The 23,625-nt window shown below is 37.4% G+C and overlaps 1 protein-coding gene across 1 annotated transcript in view; it reads left to right on the plus strand.

Annotated features, from left to right (window-relative positions):
* PPP3CA (protein phosphatase 3 catalytic subunit alpha) overlaps positions 1–23,625 on the plus strand; it is a 302,583-nt gene that overhangs the window by 238,997 nt on the left and 39,961 nt on the right. Inside the window, exons 6-8 of the mRNA XM_061192594.1 lie at positions 213–352; positions 9,882–9,959; positions 12,365–12,459. Coding sequence (XP_061048577.1) covers positions 213–352; positions 9,882–9,959; positions 12,365–12,459 — 313 coding nt within the window. The remainder of the gene's footprint in view (positions 1–212; positions 353–9,881; positions 9,960–12,364; positions 12,460–23,625) is intronic.

Consider the following 23,625-nt stretch of genomic DNA (forward strand, 5'->3'; position numbering starts at 1 on the left):
GTCAGGAGGAAGAAGTAAGGAAAGTTCGAGAAAGGTGAAGAGTAGAAGAGTGGGGAGGAAGGAGCACAGATCAGGAGAGAGGTAGGGGGCAGTTCACACTGCACTGTGGCTGGGGCGCAAACGTGGGTACTGCAAAATGCTGGTTTCTTCTATTTCTGAATTCCAACTTTCCAAAGATGAGTATTTTGTTCTCTGTCTTCTATTTTTCTTAGTTAGACCGATTCAAAGAACCACCCGCTTATGGACCTATGTGTGATATCCTGTGGTCAGACCCCCTGGAGGATTTTGGAAATGAGAAGACTCAGGAACATTTCACTCACAACACAGTCAGAGGGTGTTCATACTTCTACAGGTGAGGACGGAGAGCTCCAGCTCGCCTCTTGGAGCACGTGACATTCGTTAACTGTTGTTATTCATCAGTCCATGTATTTGATTTAGTTATTATGTGCGTATAACGTTTCTAGGAAGCAAGTACAAATGAAAGGTTCACTTTGATAGCCTGGTTCAAATGGGCTCTTAGCCCTTGGAGAATAAAAATATAAATAAATAAGTAGATAGAGAAATAAATGAATGTATCTATATAGACATATAGATATAATATCTGTGAAGAATAGAAAAGGCATAAAAGCGGCAAGTGGCTTCAGCATGGCAAAGCAGCTGAAGAAGGTAGTAGGGTTTAGTAGAAGATTCATTCTGTTTCAGGAACTGTAGGGAAAAAATCCAGTGCCAGCCTTGATTTTCTTTTTTCTTCATTCAATTATGTCATTACTTAAAATTCTTTTTACCAGTTTTCATAACTTAAATCAGAAAGACAATTTAAAATTGATTAATTAAATTATTTTCAAGTTATTCTTAAATTTTCTTAAGTTCATTGGACTTCCTGAATAAATTAAAATTAGCAGCAACCCAGTATATAGGTACCGTAGTAAATTTATTCTTAGCACTTTGACAAGCCATGTTGACAGAATTTTTATAGTAATGTTTATATTTGCAAATGTATGGAGATTTGGAAACATTACCACCCCCATAACATTTCAGAGCACTTCAGGAAGAAATCAACAACGCAGCTGGGTTTTTGCATATCCTCACGATTTTCCTGACATCTTAGTTACCTCAATTTTAGCCTACTGCATTTTATTACCCCCAGTTGCACTAGGTTCCCTTATCAGACATATAGTTTGATGTGAAAGTGGCCAGAATGAAAGTGCAAAAGAGATTATGGAGAAGTTGAGAATTTAAGTTCTAGAATACGTAGTCTTTTTTTTAAAAAAAACTGAAAAATCATACCTGATGTTCACTGAAGTTTACACTCAATTCCTGCCCTGGCAGCCAAGCTAATGACCAGGCTGGAAGAACTCTGTAAAATGCATCCAACCACATATCTTTCGTCTCTAGAGTAAGCAGATATCATCCTTCTGCATAACATTGATCCGAGTTTATTCTGGAACATTTTGGTGGAAAATTTTGTTCCATACATTGTTTCCCTTATGGGGGGAAAAAGTTTCCTTTTATTTATCTCTTGATGTGATTGAGAAATTGAAGCTTGCGAACAGAAAGTCTTGTACACTGTAAAGCATCATTCAAAGAATGGTTTTTGTTTTAAATATTAAGAAAGAGGTTTGTTCCAAGATTATTTATCAGAAAGTTTACAATTCATTTCTATGTTTTGGAAATTTTGGCTAAAATAAAGAGTCATGGTATAGTATTTCTGAAAAGCCTAAGGTTTCTTTTCAGTAATTAGTTAATTGGAGAGTAGTCTTTTATTAAAGACATTCCAACTTTTAGTGAAAAGTTGTATTGTTGAAATGTATCAAAGCCAAGTGTTCAATTTTTCAAATCTGGTGTTAAATCCCTAATGATACCAGGAATGTTTAAATTACTTATTTGATACCACTGAGTTGTGCTTCAATAATACAATATCAAACAAAATATAAACCTCTTGATTTCGATATTAAGCCATATTTCATTAACCTTTTTTTAATTCATAGTATAACATTCCTCTATTAGTTTTCTAGTCAGCTGTTCACATATATTCTAAATAAAGTCCTGTACTGAACTTATATAAAGTTATGGTATTTTTTTGTTTTGTGAATATAGACACAGATGTGTTTACATCAGACATAAAGTCCATCAACTAGATAATGGGAGGATTATGCGTGTTTTTTCACACTTTTGTTCTCAACAAAATTATTATTTAACTCCTCTCATTAGAGGTTCTTAAGAGATAATGATCGCTAGCCATGAGAAATGCTGACTGTCAAAATCTACAGCCTATGTACTCTGAGAAATGGCAGAGCAGTGTGGATTGTTTTATCTGAAGAGAAAAATGACTCACACATTCTCCTAGAGCTTTTTGATTCTTTTGTCTTCAGTGTCATCTTGAAGGTGTCAAGGCATCCTCTGTGGTCATGGTTTATAAAGCTGATCTAGAGGGGCACAAAGGAACAATAAAATTGGTAAAAGAACTTGGTGACAATTACCTGTTTGAGTTATTGGCAGTTAGTTTGATCCACAACTCCCAGTTTTATTTCACATGTGTCTGTAGAGTTTGTATATTTAATTTGCTATGCCACCCTATCTATGATCTAATGTATTATCTGGGCCATGATTTAAATAAAATGAAGTTATACAGACAGATGCATCTGTAAGAATTTGCCAATGCTGCTCATGAGTTATAGAAGACAGTCCATGTAACAGAGAGGAAGGAATCCATAAGAACTCTGCTTTTGCCCCAGTGCTACCATCATCTTTAGAACCTTAGACCAGAGTTTGCATACTCAATGCCTATAATGTTCAAGTAACTAAGATGCTTGAAGCAGCCACGCATTAGAGTATAAAGGTTCGTGAGGATAGTGACAAATCAGACGTAAAGTTTCATTTTCATGGAGACCAAATGAAACTGTCGGCCAGATTTGGTGCTTTGGGTTGTTTACCTTGGAGGCATCCTGTAAGCTTTGTGTTCTAGGTATAGCTTGCTTCAGAAGAAGTGAGTTAAACCAGCCTTTTTTTTTTTTTTAATAAATTTATGTATTTATTTATTTATTTTTGGCTGTGTTGGGTCTTCGTTTCTGTGCGAGGGCTTTCTCTAGTTGTGGCGAGCGGGGGCCACTCCTCATCGTGGTGCGCGGGCCTCTCACTATCGCGGCCTCTCTTGTTGCAGAGCACAGGCTCCAGATGCGCAGGCTCAGTAGTTGTGGCTCACAGGCCTAGTTGCTCCGCGGCATGTGGGATCTTCCCAGACCAGGGCTTGAACCCGTGTCCCCTGCATTGGCAGGCAGATTCTCAACCACTGCGCCACCAGGGAAGCCCTAAACCAGGCATTTTAAAGTTCCTCTATATGCTGAGATTTGAAGAATATCTTGACGGTCACTTAAAACGTGTTTTTGAAGCTACAAATGGCAGCTCACTCAAATCACTACTGGTCTCTTAATCACAGATCAGCAGCCTTTCTTCTGTTCACAAGCTGCCCAACTTCTCTTCTACAGTTGACACTCTCGTCCACCCCTTCCACCTTGAAATGCTCTGGCTCCTCCTTTTCCGCATATCCTGATTCTCCTCTGACTTACCAGGCAGATCCCTGTCCTGCCTCTTTCTTTGTCTTCCTCCTGCTCTTGACATTTTTTCTTCACACTGTTCCCAAGAACCTCATCTGTTCCCTTAGCTTCACTGTAAACTTTGAACTCTGTGGTTAGATTACCAGATCTATGTCTGGTCCCTTTGTCTCTTTATCTTTCCTGAGCTCGAATTCTCTATGCCTAGTTTTCTGCTGGAATTTTTATCTTACATGTTCCGTTGTCACCTTATCCTGAACTCACCTTGCCTGAAAAGGTTTATTATTTACCTTCCCACTTGCTTAATTCCCACTGGAGATTTCTCCTGGTTTCTCTGTTTCTATTAACAGTTCATTTTCCCAGTCACACAGACTAGCAAATACCTTTCTTTTTCTTCTTGTGCTGAAATCACCACCAACTAGTCATCATGTCTTATTGACCCTTTCTTTAAAATATAACCAGCATCTAGACCATCCTGCCTTCCCTCCCTCCCATTCTGAGTTCAAGACCTTCATTTTTAGCCTGTCTAAATCACACCTGATTTCATAGCACCTTCCTATCCCCTCCCCTCAATTCACACTGTTCCATTCATGGGTAACCTTTTGAGAATTCATTCATTCATTCAATTATTTAACAAATATTAGCTGAGCACCTACTATATATGCCTTCTGTGAGGTTTTATAGGTACTCAAAATCCCCGCCTTTGAGGGAATGACAGTCTAGTGGCAGAGACCAATAAATAGAAACTGATAAATTGCAAGGTGAGTAGTTCTGTGATAAATGTGGAGGTTATCTCTCACACATACACACAAGGATGAATGGGGTTTAAGGGACTACTCATGGTGGAAATGTTATTAGACCTGAGTGTTAAAGGATGAGTAGAACATATCCAACCAGAATCAGTGGGGGAGGCTCTTGAAGGCAGGGAAGTGGTGAAAAATATGAGGAAGATAAAAACTCTGGGAATTCTAGAAAGATGACTACCCAAATGGTCTCACTTTACCCCCAATCCCAAATTACAGGTAGCTGCTTTGGTATACACTAAAGCGGAACCTTCATATAACTAAGCTATTCTACTCCTATTTTTATATCCACTAGAAATGTGTACACATGTGTGCCAAAAGACATATACAAGATTGTTCATAGCAGCAGTATTCATAATAGCCAAGAAAAGGAAACAACCCAAATGTCTATTTAGTAGAATGAATAATAAACTGTAGTATATTTATGCAGCTATATACAGCAAATGAGAATGAGAAAAACTGCACAGAACAACATGGATGAATGTCACAAGTATAATGAGTGGAAGAAACCAGATACGAAAGAGTGCATACTGGGTGATTTCATTGAAATAAGAGTACAGCATTAGAGAAACCAAGTCTATAAGGTTAAAAGCCAGGATGGTGGTCACCCTTAGTGAGAGGTGATGGTGACTCAAAGGAGATATGAAGAGTTCAGGCAATGTTCTTTGTCTTGATCTTAGTGCTAGTTACAAGGGTGTCCACTTGTAATCGTCTGATTTGTGCAATTTTCTGTAAAGATGTTATACTTCAGTAAAAAGTTTGCCTTAAAAAGAAAAATTTCTCACTGCTCTTGAGGCAGCTGGCAGCCAGGAGCAAGTGAGGACTTAAGCTCTGGTGAAGTTCTGGCAGGAAGAGTTGGAGCCCTTCCAGACTTGATCCCTAGTGGGCAAAATGAAATTAGTTTGGAGAACCTGGGGCAAAGGAAAAAAACACAGCAAGTCCTAGGAAAAGATAGGTCTGACAGCATCCGGGCAGTGCCAGGACACCCCAGGGCTAAGAACCCATTGCTAGGCCCCAAGAAGCAGAGGAGGAGCTGGGCAAGGGGGCGAGTCCTGCATACTAGCAGGCTGAGAGTGGGTGAGGCACCAAGGAGGCTGGTGGAGGCTTTCTCTTGGTCCATTGGCAAGGGATTGCAGGCTGCCTGCCTCTGCTTTGCTGAAGCCAATGAGGGAGAAACCCTTTGCATCTCGCACCTGCATAACTGCCCCTGTTGAGGCTCCTCCAACAGTTGTGTGTGAGCTTCAGTAAGCTGACAAATTGCTGCTGAGCATTTAGAATATGAAGGCAAATAAAACAATGTCTGTCTCTTAAGGCATTCGCTATTACTGGAGAGCAGATGTATAAACATAAATTACACTACAGCGTGACAAGTGATGTATTAGATTCGTATGTTATGGGAACATGGTGGATGTAGCAATTTTATGCACCTCAGGGTGAGGTAGGTTTGAAGGGAAGGATTCACAAGTGATAATTTAGCTAAGGCTTCGCAGAAGAGTGGGCCTTTGCAGAGGAACAAACAAACTCAGGGAAAGTATATGCAAAGGCATAGAAGCATAAAAAGGCATTTTAATAATGCCTGCTGGCTATTATCATGGTTAAAGCATCTGAAATCTACAAGATTTACTTCAAGGTCTAAAATAGAGTTTAATATAGCAAGAAACAAAAATAATAAGAGAAGCAATAGAATGAGTCTAATAATAGCTATTTGCTCTAATGCCCAGCCAGTTTTTCTATCATTTCTCACATTTTTGTCTTTTCTACTTTCTTTACCTTTGTTCATGCTCAGTCTCCTCCCTATTCCTCTCCTTCCTTCGGTGGAATTCTAACCCCTTGCCTGTCTGCTAATCCCCATGAGTTATTGCCTCTAAGGTCTAACACAAGTCACAACTAAGAAATGGAACAGCTATTGCTGGAACCTGGGGTTGCTGACTCACCATCCTGTGGCACATTCTTACCTCCACACTGTGGTGGTGAGGAGACAAATAGGAGTGGCTGAATGTCTACTGCCATGGGCCGGGCACTGGGCTAGGACATCTACATATATTGCTACTTCATTTAATCTTCATCTCCATTCTATGAAATGAATAATACTGTCTGCATTTTTGCAAATGGGGTAATTCAGGCTCAAGGAAGTGGAATAAGAACCCAAATCTAAGGATCCTTACTATTCCGTGGAAATTTCCACCTCCCTTTCTACTCAGAGGAGATGCATTTTCTAGTGCGTAAGGAATAATCATATTCCAATAGAAAAAAACCCAACATTTTCAAAGACTACAATAGCTTCTTTCCCAAATACAGCAACGCATGCTGGTAAATGAATATCACAAAGCTGAAAGCATCACTGGCCTTCACCAATCCTTGAAGCAAGTGTCGTAACAAGACATGTTCAGGACATAGGGTTAAAAAAAACTGTTCCAGCAGAATCACTCGTACAGTTAGATTGTGCCTGACAAGGGTACCGCTGTGGAGGGGGATGAGTGGGGCTGAGATCCAGCCCGCCCTCTGCTCAGAAGGCCATGGCCCCGGCTTGAGCTGATCAGCCTGGAGGAGGAAAGGCTCTTTCTTCTTGGTGGGCTCAGAAGTGTCACCTTATTAATGAAAAGTGTCACCTTATTAATAAGTGTCACCTTATTAATGAAAAGAGAAAGGAAAAAAAAAAAACTACTACAAGATAGATATTTTTCAAAAAGATTTCCTCAGACCCACATGCTTTCTTTTTTGTTTTATAATTTCTCTACAAAACTTTACTATTTTATCTTTAATGTAGCTTTTTTAATTAAAAAAATATGTTTTACCTTGCTACCTAGATTATATCTTCAGGACAGAAGCCATGCCTTGCACTTATCATACCACCCCTCCCTGTGTCTCATAACAAATGGAAAGAAAATCACCAATTAGTCTTTGATAAATTATTGGTGAATTAATGATTTTCCAACTCTCTCTATGGTGTTAAGGTGTTCTGAACTCTGCTTTTCCTACCATTCTACATGTATCTTTTTTAATGCTTCTCAGCTGAACACTTTGTGGTTTATCATCATTTCCATTAAAAAGCATAAAAATGTTGTAGAGGGTTTTTTCCTAATATTGTTCAAGAAATTATTATTTAGAAAAATGTTTGTAATTCTTAGAAAGTTCGAGTATTTGAGTATGCATGCTTTTACATTTCTAAAAGTCTTCTTCAAAATGAATTCGCTCCAAGTAATAATGCAAGTGTTCCTCTCTTAAAGCTATTAACCTAGCAAATTAACCTAGCTAGGTTAATTTTATCTTCTTCAGATTTCCATTAAAAATAAGATGTATATTTCCATGGGGGAAAAGTTAGCTTAAACACTTAAGGGTTTCAAATTTAGCATGAAGAAAATATATTAAAATTATGTTTTCATAAGACTAGGTAACTTCTTCTAAAAGGAAAAAAATAGATAAAAAAGAGCAACCAAGCCATTTGCACAAGGGAAAAAGTGACAAACATAGACAAACAACCTGTATCTTACAGTGGTACAACAAGGCAGTAGTGTCTTTGTAAAGAAGTATTTTGAGGGCACAAGAAATGTAAGTACACTGCTTAAAGAGATAGGGAAGGAACATTTATTGAGTGCCTCCGCTACTCTGTCACCCTTTGGCTGGGCATCTTGTAGCTAATATGTACCAAGCAAATGTGCTATTTTTGAAGACCAACCAGTGTCTCTGAAATTAAGGTCTCTTTTGTTGACACACTGATCTGGAAAGGTGATATACTCACCTTTTCCCAAAGTAGAACAGAAGTCTTTGACGGCACATGTTGGCCAACTCTTGATCTAGGTACCATGTGGACACGTTTCCATGTAGACACTCTGGGTGGGCCATCTCCTCCAATTTGTAGATCATGCTAATGTTCCTCAGTTAGGTGGTTTATTTATTGGGATGACCTGGGAACACTAGGAAGGGAAGGCGGCATGGATGTCTCCTCTTTCTCTCTCCCTAGCAAATTGCTAGAATATTCTAGAAGACACATGTGCACACGCACACACATGCACACAAATATGTGTGCACATGTTGCACGTGCACAAAGACTATTTTTGATTTCAGATCCCACTTTTGCCAAAGAACTGAATCCTTTTTGTAATCAGTATCTCTACAGTGGTATGCCATCTTAATGGTATTTTTTTCCTCTTAATCAGAGAATTCTTACAAAATCTGTAGCATAGAAATGATTTTCATCTTCTCTTTTTAAAAATTATTTGAGTGACATATATTATTATTTCCCCAAAGAGCTATTTTTATAATTGTGAATTGTTTCCTATAGTATATGTAGTTTAGGTTCTAGTGAATATCTGTAGCTTGTTTATATTTAAACAAGCATTGGTTTGCTGTCTCTTGATTTGAACTATCTAAAATTTATTCATTTTTATGATATACATTTTTCTCATGAAAAATTCTTGGAGCAGAGATAAAGTGATTGCAAAAGGTCTTTCAAGTTTAGTTTGTAATTTGAATTTCATTTTTAATGAAGTTTTCATCTTTGGTTTTGAGACTTTCTTAACAGACAAAATCATATTGATTGTATATTTGATATTTTTATTAAGTCACAGGAAAGAATGTCTTAAGATAAAATTCTGTTGGTCACATTTAAAGTACACATTTTTAAATCTTGTGAATTTCATAATTCTGTTTAGATTTTGAATGATATAATCAGTTGATGTACCCATAAAGAAGTTGACAATTTGACTTCTCAGAAGACTTACTCTCTCCCACTCCCTAGCTCAGTCCTTTCTGTCAAGCTCTCAAGCAGGCACCCAAATACAAATAGTGCTGTATTTGAGAAAATTGGGATTTATACTTTAAATTCCACTCTCATGTTATATTTATGCTTCTGTTCACTTTGTGTTTAGATGTAGACTTAATAATATTGATTTTCTCTATGAGTTGGATACTTTTCTAGTGTCGTTATATAATGGCAGCATTCTTTTTCCAATTCACACACCTCCAGCCCTTTAAAAGTACAACTATAGGGAATTCCCTGGTGGTCCAGTGGTTAGGACTCAGCGCTTCCACTGCAGAGGGCCTGAGTTTGAACCCTGGTCAGGGAACCGGATCCCTCAAGCCACGCGGTGCGGCCTGAATAAATAAATAAATAAATAAAAGTACAGCTATAGGCAGATGTAAACTATTATAATGGAATGGATAAACAACAAGGTCTTACTGTATAGCACAGGAAACTATAGTCAATATCCTGTGATAAACCATAATGGAAAAAAATTAAAAATAATGTACATATGTATGTATAACTGAATCACTTTGATGGACAGCATAAATTAACACAACATTGTAAGTCAACTATACTTCAAAAAAAAAAAAAAAAAGTATAGCTATAGGTACTTTTTCTGCCACAGGGGAAAACCTGTCCTTAGAACCAAGAGGCTTGTTTCATGAATGATGTATGTTTGATTATACTTGATCCGATCACATAAATCTGGATGTTATAGATAAATGTGCTACTCTTGATGATTTCATAACAGATGCTTTTCTCTTTTCTTTTTGTCTCTGGCAGTTACCCGGCTGTATGTGAATTCTTACAGCACAATAACTTGTTATCTATACTCCGAGCCCATGAAGCCCAAGACGCAGGGTGAGCAGTTTTGTGGGTTTATGAAAACCATGCATTGCCCTTTGTCAGTCCCTCATATGCGCGGCAGTGGAGGTTCCCTTTGCCAAGCTCTCTCCCTGAAGGAATTAGACCTAAAATTTGCCTTTTGGTCACACAGATATGGCAGGGTCCTGGGGAATAAGTGGTTGCAGATGTGCTGTAACGTCCCCTTTAAAGTCCGTTCATTTTTAGCTTGAAGAGGTAGAATTTCCACCTGGCTGTCTTAAGCACTGTGAGGCCACCTCCTTTTATTTCTTTCAATTCCTGCTCTTACCGTTGTCCCATAAGTGAGTAAATTACCAGCTACTTTTCAGTCTTGGTTGGCAATGTGGATGAGAATTACACATACGTATTTAACAGATATTGCATGTGGTACTCTTGTTTAAAGAATATCATTCCTGATCCCAAGTTTTAAAGGGCAAAAACAAGAGACATTCAAATGATGGGGAAAATCCTATCTTCTAACTAACAAATGCATAACATGATTTTGTAATATCTGGTAAATTTTAAAAATGTAAACTGATTCTAAGGATTTAGAAATCTAAAAAATATCAGATATGCACTTTGATGGTGCATTAAATCTACATTTGGGAGAGAGGCATAGGGAGAAATAAGCATAATTAATTCTAGGATTTGAAGTCCAATACCCTTCCCAATAAGCTCCACTGAAAGGCATTGTTTTGCCTTCAAACGCTTAAGCTCATTCCTTCATATTCTAAGTTTTCTGAAAAGGAGGAACATTTATTTTTATAATCTGTGTACTGAAATTGGGAATTCAGATGCCTGCATTCTGAAGTAAGCCCATACCTGTGATGATTCTGAATCAAGGCAGATCCTGTTGTTTTCAAAATTAGCTTTTTTCAAGCAATCAATCAGCAAGTATGAACTGATCCAATATCGTGTGCGCAGTGCTCTTGTAGCTGATGTTCGCAGTAACCTATTGATATACCCAGCCAATCAGGTCCTCAAATAATTTTTTTCACTTTTCAGGGCAGTGGTGTCACCATTGCTTTTTGGCTGACTGTCCCAACTGAACATGTTAAGCAGAGTTATCTTAATCCCATGATAGACCTGAAATCCATCTGCTTATTTGAAAACAGGTTAAGTGTGTCGATTAAAATCAACAAGTGTATTTGTTTAAAACGAGCAGTTGATTGATTCATTGGGGAAAGTTGAGATTATGTCATCCAGATTCTTTGTTTTTATTTGTTGTCAAGTAGGCATAATCAGCCACAGTTTATAAAGTCAAGGTACTAGGATTAAGAGTGTCACTATCTTTTACATTCTGATTTATTCCCCCAACAAAGCTCAGTTCCATAAGCAGCATAAATACTTCTAGGATATTTCAAAAGATTTTTAAGGGGGTATTTTCTCTTGGGAAAAGTAGTATCAAAATATTTGTAAAATTATAAATTTTAAGGTGGTTATTTAATCTATCTAAAGGTACTATTTGAGGCCTGTTTAGAACCCCACTAAATTAGGCATGATTAGTCTGCCAGAAATAACTGACACCGAATAACCAAGGAATGATAAAATTTTGTTTTGCACTTTAGGAATTTTTCTAAACTAATATTCCTGAAATCTGTCACATAGAAGTCGTGAGATACGTTTTCACCTTGATGGAAAAGAACCAAATCTCCTGTATTTTTTGATTTGAGGACTAGAGTCCTATTTTTGTCTCAGTGGAAGAAAAGTAACTGGATTGTTAATTTATTTCCAAAGATCTTGCAGAGGTTTCATTACTGATTGATTAAATATTTCCCTGCTGAGACAATAATCTTTGACCTATAGACACCAGAAGAGATTGGTAATAAATAAAATTCTAAAATAGAAACAATTTCAGCTTGTAAAACCCATGGATTTAACCAGACATTCTATGAAAAGCAAATCACTTGGTCTAGGCAAAATGGATTTATATCACCATAACAGAATATTGTTACAAATAGAATAATCAGCCTGGTTATTAGTGGTAAAGTTTTGTATATTGCTCTGCATATTTAATCTATTTATGTTAAAAATATTGGCAAACTTCTGAAAAACATGGTAGGTACAGGTATCTGTGTACAAAAAGTAGCCTTTGTCCTCTCTATTGAACGTGGAAATGAATTCTGATTTTTCACTGAATTCCACTCTCCCCCCAGGTCTGCTAAACTTAGAAAAGACCTATTTTGAAATTGTACATATGACTGTGTGTTTTCATTGTCACCCCCGAAATGAATTGATGTCTGTGTATAACAGACTGCAGAGAGAAAATTTTTAGTACCTCCATAATTGAATTCTCTTTGAATAGTAAAACTTAACTTTAATTTTCTATTTCTAAATGTCTATTTTGATATCATCTTTTTTCCATACTTAGCCTTGTTTTGACTTGTATTTATTGTTTTTAGGTACCGCATGTACAGGAAAAGCCAAACAACAGGCTTCCCTTCTCTCATTACAATTTTTTCAGCACCAAATTACTTAGATGTATACAATAACAAAGGTGAGTGTTTTCAAATCCCTCTTGGAGTTTTGTATAGTATGTGTAATAACTAAGTTCTCTTTTGGGTTGCTTTTAATTAAGCATTTTTAGTCATTCTTTTTCTCCTTACTTTTTCATTTATTGTTTGATGCAGATTTTGTGATTATCTTCAAAGTTCCAGATTCAGTTGGTCAGAGGTGGGAGCCCAGGCACTGTTATTTTTTAATTGTTCTCTAGGAGATTCTAATGTAAAGTAGGGTTGACAGCTACTGCTATGATAGGTACAGGCTTTAAAAGAAAGAATAATTGAAAGTAATCCAAAATCATGCTTCTTAAGAAGGATAGGGATTTAAATAAGAATACTGTGACTGCGCATGGAAAGGACTGTGAAAAATAAGCAAAAAGAAGCTATAGCTTGAAATTCAAATTCAGATTTCATCTGTTGAGCACCTACCATGAGTCAGACCTTGTGATAGGTATGTATTCATTTATTTTTTAAAAATTGAATTAAACTTGAAAGTAAATATCATTTGCCCCCCAGAGTGAGTCTCTATGGTAATTGCCTTGCCCAAGGTCACTCAGTTAGGTAGTGATGAACTGCCATGAGACCGACATCATCTGGTCCAGCATCCTGTACTTCCTTTCTGCAACGCTGTACCTGTGGCCCGAAAGAGACCAGGAAAGGAGAGGGCATTATTTACTGACTAGGGAAGAGAGGAGGAGCGGGGGGCCACATTGCTTTCTTTCATAAAGGTAATCTCTTTATGAAAGGAAATGATGTGAGGTGTTAGAGGTGTGGCAGAATGAATGAGAAAGTGTGAAACAGTCATTAACCCTCATTGGCATTGGTCTGGATAGTATATATGCAGCATTTCTGAGTGTGGCTTTCTAGATTAAGAGAAATGAAACAGAAAGAGAGAAACCAATCCAATAATACATGTGAGGTCAAATATAGGCCAGGAGAGGCAGGAAAAGGCAGCCTTATCTCTGAGCCAGTCTGAAAACTCCTGGAATTGGGAGCCATTCCCATGCCTATGTGAGTTGTGAGAGGCAGCTTCCTGTCCTAGGCTGGTGTCCAGGATGCCTTCCCAGGCACCTGCTTGGTGTCCTCAGTCCTTATGAATAGCTTGTTACCTTCGTTTCCCGCCTGCATTCCACTTTCCCCTTGGGAAGTGGGTCTCTCCCTTTGCCTGTACCCTGATCTCCTGCTTCGCGCTTTCCCACCTCCTGCTGAGGCCTGGACACTGGGGCCCGTACCTTCTGGATCTGTCAGGGATCCTGCTCCAAAGGGCAAACCACATGTCACACTTCCCAATCTCTGCCTCTCCCCAGAGGAATCTGCACTGTCCTACAGATACAGTATATGACTGTCCAACCCCTGTCCCCATGGCTCAGAGAGTGACCCCTGCTGGCTGGAGTTTGCTCTAGCTGCCCAGTCTGTTTCCTTGCCATTTTGGCTCTGGGGGACCCTCCCCTGCGGCCTTGGGGCATGGTTATCAGTAGGCACAAAGAGTTTCTGCCACAACCATGGATGGCAGCGTGTGAGGGATGGTTGTCCCCCTTTTCGTGTTGCCTAGTTCCTAGAAAAGAACCTGCCCTTGGTTCTCTGTGGCAAGAAGCACGCAAAATCAAGTAAAACATGTTCTCTGCATATCAAGTGCTTATCAACTAGTTGACAAAGCAAGACATCTGGATGATTTCATGAAAATGTAAGACAGTGTCATTAAGTAAAACCAAGAGAGTCAAACACTAAGTACATTCGACAAGGGGTGATTTTTCTAGAATGGTCAGAGAAGGCCTTATTTCAGATAAAATATGATCTGGACATGGAAGAATGGTTAACGTTTGATTAGAAAGAGGAAAAAATAAAGTCAAGGCCAGTGTTTTTGCAACGTTTTTATTTTTAAGCAGCAAAGACTTTTTTGTTTTTCGTCTCCAAACAAAATCTCAATCTTGAAGCCTCTTGTGTAAAATCAATAAGAAGTAGTTCCCTTTGGTTGGATAAGGCTTCTCCATCTTGTCCAAAAAATTCCCCTGTGGTACCTACAAGAAATGCAAGAACTCAGTAGGTTGTTTTGCATGTCCCACCGTGATCCTGTTATTTAGCAAAAGTATATAAAATACGAACACTTACGTTTTTGTTGTTTTATGGGATTAAACTTTTTTTCCATTACACCTAGTGAAGGCAGTGCCCAAATGAATAATTTTCTTGACAGAGACTGATTACTAAGTAGCATGTACTATACTTACAAGTTTTTTAAAAATTAAAAAAAAAAAACCCTCAAAACAGGAAAAAAAAAAAAAATGGAGAGAAAGAGAAAATTGAGATTTTACTCCATGAAAACAGATCTAGCCTTTTTCCATGCATCACAATGCTAGGCAATGCAGTTTTGCTTGAGACCAATAGAGATTTCTCGAATAAGATGTGCATTGCTTCTTTGTCTGTGGTTCTGATTTAACAAGGCAGGAACTTAAAAAGCAATAGACATCAGTGCATTGCTATCTTTGAGGTTCTGTGCTTCTTTCACTCTTGCCTTTAGGGCAGATCACAATCTCTCGGGGAGGGGATAGAAGCATTTCATTTTGGGAACCTTTTCATAAAAGAAAAAAATTCTCCTGAGAGAAGAAGATAAACTGATAGGAAGAAGAAAGATATATTCTTTAGTTGGAGCACAATTTCAAAAGGCTTTTGTGTAAGATCTCGGAAGCACTTTCAAGCTATTATGCTAGCACTGTGTACGGTATGTGGGACTGAGGGTTCACTGCCGAAGGGAGGATTACTGTATTAGAATAAAACAAATGTTAACGAGAATTTTAAAAGCCAGTGCAATAAAACTGGGTTGCAAGCACCTTCAAAACACAATCAGTGGAAAGAAACAGCCATGAAGAATCTCTGAGTTAACCATTTGATTCTTAGAAACAGATGACCATCAAGGCCTCTGGGATTATAACCTAGTAGTTACAGTATGATTTGATTTTTAAAATTCCTGGGAATTAAGGAAGCAGTAATAGCTCTCTGGCAAAATGAAAGAATAAGAAAAAAAAATAGGTTGATTCTGCCATCTTTTTTTTTAATTGAAGTATATTTGATTTACAATGTTGTGTTAGTTTCAGGTGTACAGCAAAGTGATTCAGTTATACATATACATATGTATTCTTTTTCGGATTCTTTTCCCTTATAGGTTATTATAAAATATAAAATTATTATTATAAATTATTATAAAATATTAGAGTTCCCTGTGCTATACAGTAGGTCCTTGTTGGTTATCTATTATATATATAGTAGTGTGTATCTGTTAATCCCAAACTCCTAATTTATCCCTCCCCCCTTCCCCCTTTAGTAACCGTAAGTTTGTTTTCTACGTCTGTGAGTCTAGTCTGCCATCTTAAAACCGATAATAGTCATATGATCAGCTTCATGTTGAAATGTCCAATCGTTCGGATTAGTAGTTCATACTTGCCTGCAATTAGAAGCAGCTTTCAGAACGCAGTGAGGACTGTACATGCCCCATCCCCTATGTCAATCCCCATCCCCTATGTTAATCCATTCAGTTCTTAACCTTTCCAGTCTGCATTAACACAGGCGAACAACTTGCCCCTCTTCCTGCTTCGGTTTCCTCACTCCGACAAATCCTGCTTACTCCTGCAAGATGCCAGGGCCAAAGATGTAGCTCTGAATCCCAGCTCTGCCGTGAAACAACTAACTCATCTAAAATTATTGGCATACAGTGACATCTCTATAAAATGAGAAAAAAACATTTTTTGTGTGAATAATAGATGAAATTACTTTGAAACAAAATGTTGTGCGCTATTAAGATATTATCATCATTGAATATTTTATATTGCTCTAATTATGCCATGTGTCAGTGTGGGGCTTCCCAGAAGCTGGCAGAATACTCTTCCTCTTCAGCTTCATAGTTATCATTTTTACTTTATGGGTCAATCTGCCTTCGTGACCTGTCTCTCTGCGTCTCTCTGCGTGAACCCTTTACTTTAGCCAAATTGTCCTGCTCATTGCCCTGAACAACTTTTGGCTTTCCTTTTCGCCACATCTTTGCCCACCCACTTCTTTTCATCTATATCTAGAATACTTGTCTTGCTCGTCTCTACCCATCTAAATGGACTACACCCCCTCCGGTCTGTCTGTGGGTAGTTCTTCTCTTAACACCTGTAATACCAATCATTTGCCCTTGTACTTAGCATTTACTTTTGTTTCTAGTTAGCTTTTCCGTGCATTCCTATAACTTCCCAATCAGATTATAATTAGTTTGAATCAGGGGCTTTTTGATACACATTGTAAAGCCAAGTAGCATGCCTTTTACATGGTAGGCAGCCAATACGTGCATTGATCAAAGCATTTTCTTTCTGGGAATGAATAGCAAGACAGTGCCCAAAAGTATCCTATCGGTGTTGACCCTCAGAGCTTTGTCTGTCTTTAAATTACTGCTGTCACCAGTGTTGATTTCCCAGTTGGAGTTAAACATTTGCAGAGTACTTAGCACCTTTGAATTGTTTTTCTCCTGTGAAGCTGTAGCCTAAGGGAAAAGCGACTTCACAATTATCCGGATACACCAAACAGAAGAAAAATGCAGTAATGACACGTCGCTGCTGCTGCTGCTTCTTCTTCAAAATAATTTTCCATCTGTGAAAGTGATTTCAACCTCATCCACTCACCAATGTAACAAACCTTTATTGAGAGCTTACTGTATACCAAGTACCATGTGAGGTGCTAAGGATATAAAATAAACAAGACAGACATGGTCTTTTTTCTAGTGGGGTTTATAATCTAGTAGTGTGATAGGCGTTAAAGAATTTCACCAGTAATTATTTAAATACATTTGCAAAATCCTACAAAGAAAAGAGCGGTATGAAAGGAGACTGGAAATAAGCTGGTGGCAACAAAAAAAGCTTAACTGAGAAAGTGACATGTAAGCAATCTTAGAGTGAAATCTCTCAGTGCTGAAAAACACAATGACAGATGTGAACTCTGCTTTAAACAATTCGGTTTGGCCGAAAACTATAATAAACCTCTTTTAAAAAGTGTTTTAAACCTTGATGTAAACAGTTAAGTCCTTTATCTCTCTAATGATTATAACTGTGCTTCAAAAAAATCTAAAGTAAATTGTAGTAGATTTCCATGTGGTGCCGGTTCTCCATAGTTCAGATGAGTTGTCATATGGATAGGTGAGAGGCTAGATGGATGGATGGATGCTACAGATGTAGAGAAATATAAATATGTATACCAGGGGTATACAACTCAGTTCTAAGAAAATCTACTGACAGTAAAATTAAGTAATTAAGTAAAATTTATTAAATGAAATGTATTTCGGAGTTGAGAGGAAAATCTAAATGACAACCAAACTAATACAGTGATCAAGACCAAAGATTAAAATGACAACCAGGAAAGAAATCAATTCAATGTTAAAGTAGGTTAAGGAAGAGAAGTTGAAAATCAGGTTTCAAGGATGGACAGGAAAAGCACTGTTTACAAGAATTTTGAGATTTTTGTTTTGCAAAAGTGTACACCTTTTGATAGAAAAAAACGTATTATGATGTTCTGGACTTTTAAACTAGACAACTTGATAGATTTACTTATAAAAAGCATTTTAGTCTTACCAAAACTTGCAATTTCAACATCCTCAAATATTTCCCAGTCAAAAAGTAGACAGGGGCTTCAGGAAGATACCATTTATAAATTTAAAGATAATGTCTGACTTGGCAGGAAAATACCATCGTAAGGGAGGATTGAATTGTTAATATAGTGAACCCAGGTAAGAATCTGATTGGCAGTCGTGATGTGAACTCCAGGAGCAAATGCAGCATATCTGAAGCCAACTGGCCTTGAAGCCCCACCTTCGAGCAGGAGCTCTCAGCGCTCAGTGACACACCATTGACACAGCATGGTGTTGCCAGGCCTTACAATCTCATTCCCTGCTGCACCGCAGTCCTTTCACACTGGGAGTTTGTTTCACCATTCAGGAATAACTTCCACAAACTTAGAGATAACTGGAACCTGCCTGGCTGAGGAGCCAAATAGAACCAGCTAGATTCCATCTTTGTCCTGGGTGGAGGAGGGAAATGGCCAGGGGGAGTCTCTGGAAGGAGTGCCCAGGCAACCCTGAGTAGCACCTCTGCCTCTTTCTCTACAGCATGTTTAAAAGTTTACTTCCCTGCGAAGACACCCACGTTTTATAACAAGGGGCCATTTCTGTAGAGTCTGAGGCCTGTCTTCAGCATGGGCATCACCTTTATCATTGACATATCCCTTTTTAAAGCATTTTTGGGGTATTTGCAACCATAACCATAAATGTGATCACTAGTTGCCTTACAAATTGGATAAAATTAATCTAGAGATTTTGTCCAATGGCAACAATTTTCCCAACCCTTACTTTATTCCGCTATCATCTCAAATCTAAAGGTCTTCTTAATTGGTCTTGAGCAACTGTTTGGCCAGTTCACTTATTTCAATATAGAAAATGTAGATACTTAATCTTTCACTTCAGATTGTATTTACATTTAGATAAACTATAAAAATACCATCTATGGACTGAATGTTTGTGTTCCCCCTCCCCCCAAATTCATTATGTTGAGACTCTAACCCCCAATGTGATGTATTTCGAGGTGCCACCTTTGGGAAATAATTACTGTTAGATTAGGTCATGGCTGGGGCATTGTGATGGGATTAATTATAAAGATAGGAGGAAACAGAGGATCTCTCTCTGCATGCACCAAGGAAGGCCATGTGAGGACAAGACCAGCCAGAGGGTCCTCACCAAGAACCTGACCCTGCTGGCACTCTGATCTGGACTTCCAGCCTCCAGAACTGTGAGAAATAAATGTTTGTTGTTTAAGTCAAAAAAAAAAGAAAGAAAGAAAATGTAAATACATATTCATGGTAGCATTTTGTTATTTGATATTTGCTAACAAATGCTAAAGCAAAAGCAAACAATAAGTAAGATACACACCCCCACCAAAAACTAGTCATTTCTTTATTTATTTGATAAACATTTTTATTTTTTAGCCCAATGAGTATTGGTAGAATTACACACACCAGGAAGATAATTTCTTAATAATGGTTATTAAACCTAGGACAATCTACCAAGAAGTAGTATGGAATATAAGAATCTATGAAGGAGTAAAGCAGAAACCATGAACAAAACTCTTCGTATTAACTCCTTTTATTATCAGTATGAGATGGTAAAAAAGAAATTTAGGTAGACTTTTAAAGGTAAAGAGAACTTGAAGTTAGAAGGTTTTGATTGGTTTTCAGAGAAATCACCTCTCTGAGATAAATGGATAAAATTAACTGCAGAGAGGTTTCAGTAGAATGTCCCCTTTACGCTGCCTTTTATAACCAGGATTCTTCAATATGTGGAATTCATGTGTGGTTGTGATTTCCTATACCTATAACAATAATAGTAACTAATATGTATTGAGCATTTACCATTGCCAGACAGTGCTCTACATTTCCAGTCCATGAATAAATGAATTTAATCTTTCAAGCACTCTATGAACTACATTATAATCTTGATTTCATTGATGAAAAACCGGGACACAAGAGGAGTTACATACTTTCCCCAAGGTTCAAGCAAGCTGGTCAGGGAATGGCACTGAGATAGAAACTCAGCAGTCTGACTCCAGGGCCCACAGGTTAACCTCCTTCTGTGCTCTTGTGCATCAGCTTTGTTATGTGAAAGCTTTCAGGGCAGCAGTTTGCACTGAACCCCTATTCAACTCAGGGGTTCATTGTGTTTAGGTGACTATTTTTCAATAAGAAAGGAAAAGCTTTTGAAATGAAGAGTCATTTGTTATCACTTTAAAATTACATGAGTGTTATACATCCAAATACATACATTATTAAAAGATTAGAGGATCTTTTGTACTAGTCTGAAATAAATGTCTCCCTTGAAAAGATATCCCCCAAAGCGCTTATGCTTTTGCTTTTGTTTATTCAGCTCTGCTGTGAAAGTGTCATTGCTGGAGGCCGCTTTCTAAATAGATTCGTTTTAGTCCAGTAATCACCTTGCTTACATTTCAACATTTAATTAATGGGACAGAAGGTGAAACAGAAAATAGAAAACGTGTGGAGATTGAATATTTAGGGATTACTTTCCCTATATATTTTAATTGAATTAAGCTACGTATAATCTATGTATCTTTACTCTAACAAATGGCCTTGATTTCTTAACCATCACCACTACACGATTGTAAATTTCAGCAGTTAAAGTAATTGTGGAGCTTCAACAAAGTAAGTACTCTATGGCAGTGGCTGCGATAATCCTCGCTTTTCACCAAGCTCTGCCCGTAAAATCAGATCGCAGTGTTCTGTGAACCCTTCCTTGGGGATGAAGACAGGACCTCTAGCAACCTGAGTCCTCCATCCAGATGCCTTGTCAGCGCTCTTCTGCCGCCCCTTGGATGGGACCTTTAAGGCTTACATCTTGTGTTACATTCCATTTTCTGACAGATGGTTAGAAGATTCTTACCCTCGACTGAAACCAACTTCTCTAGAAATCTAATTGTCAATGAGGCATTTAACAGGAGGAAAAGCAAGAAATATATATTTATTTGTGTGTGTGTGTGTGTGTATATATGTATGTGTGTATAGATATATATATATATACACATATGTGTGTGTATATATATGTATGTGTGTATAGATATATATATACACATATATATGTGTGTGTGTATATATATGTATGTGTGTATAGATATATATATACACATATATATGTGTGTGTGTATATATATGTATGTGTATATAGATATATATACACACATATATATGTGTGTGTGTATATCTATGTATGTGTGTGTATATATATATATACACACACATAACATATATAAAACGTTAAAGACTTGAATCAGCGGATTATCACTTGCTATTCATTATCTAGAGGTTCTAGACCTGCAAGACACTCAGTGACATTACTTCCACGAAAAAAAGTAGATATCAAGTGTATAGGCTTAATATTAACTCAGTGCCAAGGATATCTTGGAGATAGCAACCTAGAACCATTGCAAGCTACAGGTTAAGGCTTGATACCAAGTACAAGGTGAAAGCGCATACAGACCCAGAAACAGATACAGATATAGGCACTAGTTTTCAAAGTACCTCCCACCGAGGTACACTTACCCTTGTTATGCATTTGGAGCTGATAAGTATCAGCTGTGTTGAATGAGAGCAAGGCATGGGCACAGTGTTTCCTATGTCCATGCCATCTCCCCCAGTAGTTTAAAGCTTCAGGTAAATCTTTCTCATTTAGTCTAGGGTTGATTAAGCCTTATTTTAGCATTATAATAGTATAGATTAGAACTTAAAGGAACGTACCAGCTCAAACTGATAAGGAACTCAAAGCTGCCGATGACTCCTTGTTGACTTAGCAAAAAATATTTAATGGTAGAAATTCAAATTCCCTATGTGAAATTGTAATGTTAGAAGTGATTCACAGTGTTTGACTGGACTTGAGCTAATCTCAAGGATCAATTTTTGGCCCAAATTCTCTGGATCCTAGTATGTCGATGTGACACATTAGGTGGGAATTGTAAAATGGCAAAACTATTAAAAATACATAGCCATTCTTTCCTCAAGGAATTTGAAACTGAGTCATGATACTTTACATTTTTCAGGTGCCAAAATTTTATCTGATTGTATATATTATAAATATTAATCCCATATATTATTTTATTTGATCTTCATATTTTGAAGATGACCTAATTATTCCTATTTTACAAGTTTGAAAGGTACGACTCAAATAAGGAGAAATGTTTGCCAAAGTTCACATAGTTACTATGTGACAGAGACAATATTATTTCCACTCTTATCTATTTTAGAATCTTACAATTTTAAAACAGAGTTTAGCCTCTGAAGTGACATGTTACCTTTTTCCCAAATTCTTTCAAGCACCCTTCAGACTTCTGTTCATATGTGGTTAGTTACATTTTTCGTGTCCTGACAAGTTATATGTTTTATGTTTTTAAATTTTTCTTTATTTTCTCTTTTTTTGCCTGCCTGCCTTCTTTCTTTCCTTCCTCTCTTTCTCCATCTTGTCTTTCTTTTCTCTATTTCCTTTCATTAGATCTTTTCTTCAGCCAACACTGTTGAGCATCAGCCATGTGCCAGGTATGGTACAAAGCACAATAAAAGAAAAAAAAAAAGAGAGATCTATGCCTTCTTCATTCCTTCTATCATCTGCCTTCCACTTACTTTACTCAAAATTCTGTATTTGAATAATACCTGATTCAGAATTTACTAATGCAGTATTAAGAAGGGAAACACATAACACACACTCATGCATACATACACACACACACACACACACACACACACAGACATAACCATAAGATTGGCTCAGATAATAGATATATCTAGTACAGTCACCTTCCTTCATGTAAGATAATATCATCCACATTTATGTAGGAGACTTGTGACAAAGTTAAAGAAGGTGTTATAGGTGCCATGAAAGAGGCATGTACAAGGTAAGAGGAGGAACAAGGGTTAGATGTGGGCGTAAAAGGATTACATACAGAAACGCGTGAAACACACACACGTGTATTTCAATAAGTACGAAATCATTAGCTCATACCTTCAAGAAAATTATATATAACTACTGTTTGTATCCAGTAATACTAAAATATTTCAGGTTGGTTGAAATTCAGTCATTATGTGGAAGTTACTGAGCGTGTGCCTGTGAAATACACTCTGATAAGTATTGAATTGAGCAATTTAAACATTAAATTTCTCAAGAAACACATACTGAAAAATATCATTACGACAGAATTACCTAAAAATTACCTATAAATTGAAGACTTGAAATCCATCTTCATAAATGCCTTGAACACTTACTTTGAGCCTAACCTTATGAGCCATAGAGTAAAAGTGAGTTACAAGTGTAGCCCTTGCTCACCAAATACAGTAAACCTCATGAATTGGTAAATTTCCTTTGACCTAGGTCCCTTTACCTAGGTCACTAATAAAAAAAGGAGTCTTCTTAAAACAGAATCCATCAGGCAAGTATAGGACATTGAGAAGAAAAAAAAAGGAAACAGGAGTGAGAAGTCAAATTTCTAAATGGAAGGAATCGTAGAGATTGTGTTTATAGATGCTATAACACGTACTACAATAACTATACATATATGTGAATGTACATATATATCTTCTCCAGTTTTTAAATGAAAATT

Source organism: Eubalaena glacialis, chromosome 5 (genome assembly GCF_028564815.1).
Source record: "Eubalaena glacialis isolate mEubGla1 chromosome 5, mEubGla1.1.hap2.+ XY, whole genome shotgun sequence".
In the NCBI taxonomy this organism is placed as follows: domain Eukaryota; kingdom Metazoa; phylum Chordata; class Mammalia; order Artiodactyla; family Balaenidae; genus Eubalaena; species Eubalaena glacialis.